Source organism: Populus nigra, chromosome 2 (assembly GCF_951802175.1).
Source record: "Populus nigra chromosome 2, ddPopNigr1.1, whole genome shotgun sequence".
In the NCBI taxonomy this organism is placed as follows: Eukaryota; Viridiplantae; Streptophyta; class Magnoliopsida; order Malpighiales; family Salicaceae; genus Populus; species Populus nigra.
In genome coordinates, this window is record NC_084853.1 from 42,085,260 (window position 1) to 42,089,819 (window position 4,560).

The 4,560-nt window shown below is 35.4% G+C and overlaps 1 protein-coding gene across 1 annotated transcript; it reads right to left on the minus strand.

The window, feature by feature from the left end:
• Window positions 1–3,780: 3,780 nt before the first annotated feature.
• On the minus strand, window positions 3,781–4,294 carry LOC133682990 (auxin-responsive protein SAUR32-like). Its single transcript, XM_062106513.1, has 2 exons — window positions 4,203–4,294; window positions 3,781–4,126 (listed from the first exon to the last, which is right to left on the minus strand). The coding sequence occupies exons 1-2, from the start codon at window positions 4,292–4,294 to the stop codon at window positions 3,781–3,783; spliced, it is 438 nt and encodes a 145-aa protein (XP_061962497.1).
• Between the last annotated feature and the right edge of the window lie 266 nt (window positions 4,295–4,560).

Consider the following 4,560-nt stretch of genomic DNA (forward strand, 5'->3'; position numbering starts at 1 on the left):
GAAAGAAGAATAAACGTCAAAACTGAAAACTCTTAATCCAGGTCCCCAAGCTATCCCGAATCAACCCCCCGCTCCTGCACTTTCAGAGTTACCTTTGCTACACCCATCCGCAAGGGATATTTCCATCCCACTAAATGTCTCTACAAGAGACCTGTTAATGTCAGCAACCATACCTGATCTGATGTTGCATATCGGGCTAGATTGAAATTCAGCTTGCTCCCTGAAAATTCTCTGGTTCCTTGCTTTCCTTGTATGCCAAAGAGTGACCCCAAACTCCATAGCCCAACTCCATCATTCTCCGGTGACTGCATGGCTGGGCAAATTTTTCAAAAGGAAAGAATATATTCCCTTCTGTGGTAAAACTCATGTCGGTGTTGTGATGGTATAAACGGTCTCCAACTCCTCCTTGCTGGTTGGACAATCACAAAGTACATGAACAATGGACTCTACAAAAGTCGGGCATAAATGACAGTGTGCTTCCGACGAAAGACTCCTTCTAGCTTTGTTTTCATTTGTCAACAGTTTACCATGTGCCATTCCACATCAAGCTTCCAATCCTCTCCGGTCCCTTCCAATACCAAATCACCCTCCAAATAGGTTCCATCACCCTGTGTCATCCCCATTTTCTTGAATAGCTAGCATATGTCGTTTTAACAGCAAAGCGTGGAAGCCATTGGTACAGCATGCGTCTCGGGAGTTATCAGTCGATGAGATGAAGGTAACAGTCGCTGAGATGGTGACGGATAGCAATCAATGGAGATGAGAATACTTTGCTCGTTTACTTCCTGTGCAGGTAATTTTGACGTTAGCAAGCTATCCTCCTCCAGCACATGACAGGGATGGATGGCGATACAATGTTTTGGCGTAATTATTATTATTTATATATATCATAGATAGGACTGTAATCAACAATCAGTGGGTAATCAGTTAGGGAATTAGTGTTAATTAGTGGTTAGTAGTTCGCGGGATAAGAGAGTTGTGTTACTGTGATAAGAATTGAACTGACCATCGTTACAAAGATGAGGGTCTACTCCAACTCTCTCATTGCAATAAATCATTTTTTTTAAAAATCGATTTAATGCCATTTTCTTCCTTGTTGTATTGCGATTTTGGCACATCCAGCCTCAGTGATTCCAAAGAACATAAGTGGGCTCCTTGATGTATTGCAATTTTGATATTTTTCGTTTTAAAACTTAAAGTTGGTTTGATTATTTCATGAAAATAAAATGTTTAAATATAAGTATAAGAATTATTTCGACCATGTATTTTATATCACTATATCACTAATAAATATTATAAATACCCTCCTACATAATTATTTTTTTTCATTTTTGTTTGGATTACACATTTTTTTTGTATATCTATATTTGGAAAGTTAATTTTGGAAGGTTCAATAGAAAATCAAATTCGATAAATTATTGGATGCCACATATTTTTATATTCTGATTTTTAATGTTAGTAGGATATGTCAAAATTAAAGAATTACAATAGAAAAAAAATCTTTATCAAAACAATATTAGATTCAATTTAATCACACACTTTTTTTTTAATATTAGCAAATTTTTTTATAAGAAAAATACTACTTTTTTTTATGAATAATTTGAGATCACTTCAACAAAATTTATTTTTAATGGCATTTGTCTAAAAACTTTACTCAAATAGATTTTTCTGATAGATATACATTATAACGGAATTTCATGATTTCCATTACTATATTTTTTAGTGGTATTTTTTTTTTAATTTTAGTGGTAATTGTGGTATATTTTTACTAATATTGGTTATAGAGACATTTGTTTTCAAATGTCATTAGAATTTTAATAGTATTTGAAACAAATTAAACACATTGAGATATCCAATGTTAGTAAATTGATATATATATATATATATATATATATATAATTAAATAAATACTACTAAATATATATATAATAAAATTTCTTCTAGAAATGTCATTATAATATGTATTTAAAATTAGTTTTACTCAAATATTGGTATAATTATGAAACAAGTCCTCATAAATTTATATTTTGTAGTAGTTTATACTCGAAGAACCAATATGTATTTAAAACTATCCATATGGACTTAGAAGTGGATATTTTTTATATATCTTAAATTGAAAGAACAATGATTTATCTTATCTTATCTTCATATCTTAATCATAATCTTCTTCAGAGGAACTTCCTCTGTACTTAAACTTCAGATACATCCATGATTGGAACTAGCTGAATGTAAATAATATTCCTCTTTTTAAGAAACTCCGAAAAAACCCTGACGAAATAGAGGCTTAACATCCCTGTAAAAGATTAGTTCTCCCTGGGAGCAATTTCCTGAATATGATTTTAATGGAGCACATGCAATTAGTTAGAAACTGCAAATGGCTTGTAATCCACCTATAGCTAGTTAATTCTGGCGTATAAACATTGAAAAAGGAGAAAAGGGACTACAATGCTTCCTGTGAACTCTGTATTTTTATCTTTTAATAATCCTGAAATAATCACATAGGGATATTTATTTGCTTCCCACTGTCGTTATCGGATTGACTCGAATTCATTATCGATTATATTAAATGAGAAATTCAAGGAATGGAAGAATACAAACACGTCCCTGTCCCTGCTTAGGCAAATAGCAAAAGCTTTTTAATATTATACACAAATTAGCAGTGGCATTAAGCATTTCCAGAACAGTCAAAAACCCACCACTCCACCGAAGGGCCCCGCAATGCTCTGTTGGTAGCCTTCAACATTTTAAAGCTGTAATATTCGTGAAGCCAAATGTACATGCCAGTGAAACTTTGTCATTCCTGAACCGTGATCTCCAGGCCTCAATAAATACTACAGTGGAAAAGGTTCAAAATTGATGCCTTTTGGCTCTTCTGTTCAAGGCATCCATGCAGAGATGCTGTGTCTGTCCTACAAGAACTTTGCTGTAATATACATCAATCGAGAAACTAGCTCACCACACGTGGAGGGTTCAATTCGATCGGTCCACGCAGCAGCAGCCTTGATTCTTTCTTGCTATTCACTTTCTTTTATAGTTACATGCAATCTCACCCATTCCAACGATGTACTCAGTCAGTTCAGTACTTTTGCTGCAGTCATGGGACTGGTCCTTGCATGTTATGCAGTTCATGCTCAGTTATGGCTCCATGGATTAACTGATCTCTGTTGTTATTAAGCACAAAAAGTTATCTTTTTTCCAGTTTTATTCTTATCAAGGATAAACAACAAAGATTTTGAAACTGCTTTACATTATCGTTTCGTTTCCACAATCCATTATTTGAAAATGTTTGGCGTGTAAAGAAAAAGTCATTTTCATATATGTGAATAGAATCCTCATTGTTGAGTGCGGCATTATGATTATTATTGAACGTTCAATATCTGTAACCTAAGCAAAGAAAATTTACAAGTCTTAAAGAAACTGCTATATATGGCCCTACCATTGGTTAGCCTTGTCTATTCTCTCCTTCTCAGTGCTGTACAGAAGATGCCATTACCATTAAAAATTTTCCGAGATTCATCTTCAAGAAACGAAAAGCATTTACTTCTACTCTTTTTTCATTATGGTTCCTAGCAAAGAAACAAAATCAATACAATTGCAACAACATTTTGTCGTCTTCATCACAGCATCAACTAACCATCAAGAACCAGAAAGAAAGAGAAACACACCTAAAAAAGGCACGCCCAAATCTAGACATCCCAATAAAAAGACTGAACCTAATTCATGGGGTTAGGCCTGTTTGGCACCACAACCCACCGCGATCTCTTTCATGACATGCTAATATCAAGCCCTAAAACATCCAACAAGATGGTGATGGTGAATGGACTTTTCCCTGTCAATCATGCCTCGAACGTTCCTAAACTCCTCCACATGACAAGGGATACTGATGGTGCCTTTTTGATCAAAGCCATATTCTTCTTCTGCTTCCTTCAATAACTGTATGAACAGCGGGTGATTGAAGTATATGACGGGCACTACAAATCTCTGTTGCTCCTCTCCCTGACCCACCTTGATTGCCAAACACCCTTTCGGAACATCTCTCGCTTGCTTCTTGTGATGGTGAAGATGAGGCAGGTGTAGGTGAAAGTTCCTCAGACTCTTTTCTCCAGTACTACCCATAATAATATCTCTGCAAAAGAAAAATAAAAGGCAGGAAAGAAGAAAAACCCTAGGAGCTCTTTCTTCTTTTGAGAAAATCTCAGTACAAAACAAAGGAAGATGGCCAAGGATCTGCTGTCACGGCTTGGTTGAAGAGGGCTGGAGAAGAGTATGTGAGGGACCTTGGTACGTTTGCCATGGTTGAAGAAGAACCAAACAGTACATGCCAACCATAAAAAAGCATAGGAAAGATCATATATAGGAGCGGAGAGCGAGGCCGTGAAAGTGCGTTTTAATAAAATGTAATCATTGCTTGTTTTTTAAACAAATTAAACTTATTTCTAGACGTCTGATTAAGAAGTGGCTTCCGATACTGATGATGATACAAATGATGTCGTTTCTGCTGTAACGGACCACATATTGGGGGTGTTACGATTCCTTGAGTGGCAAAACGCTGTAAATTTG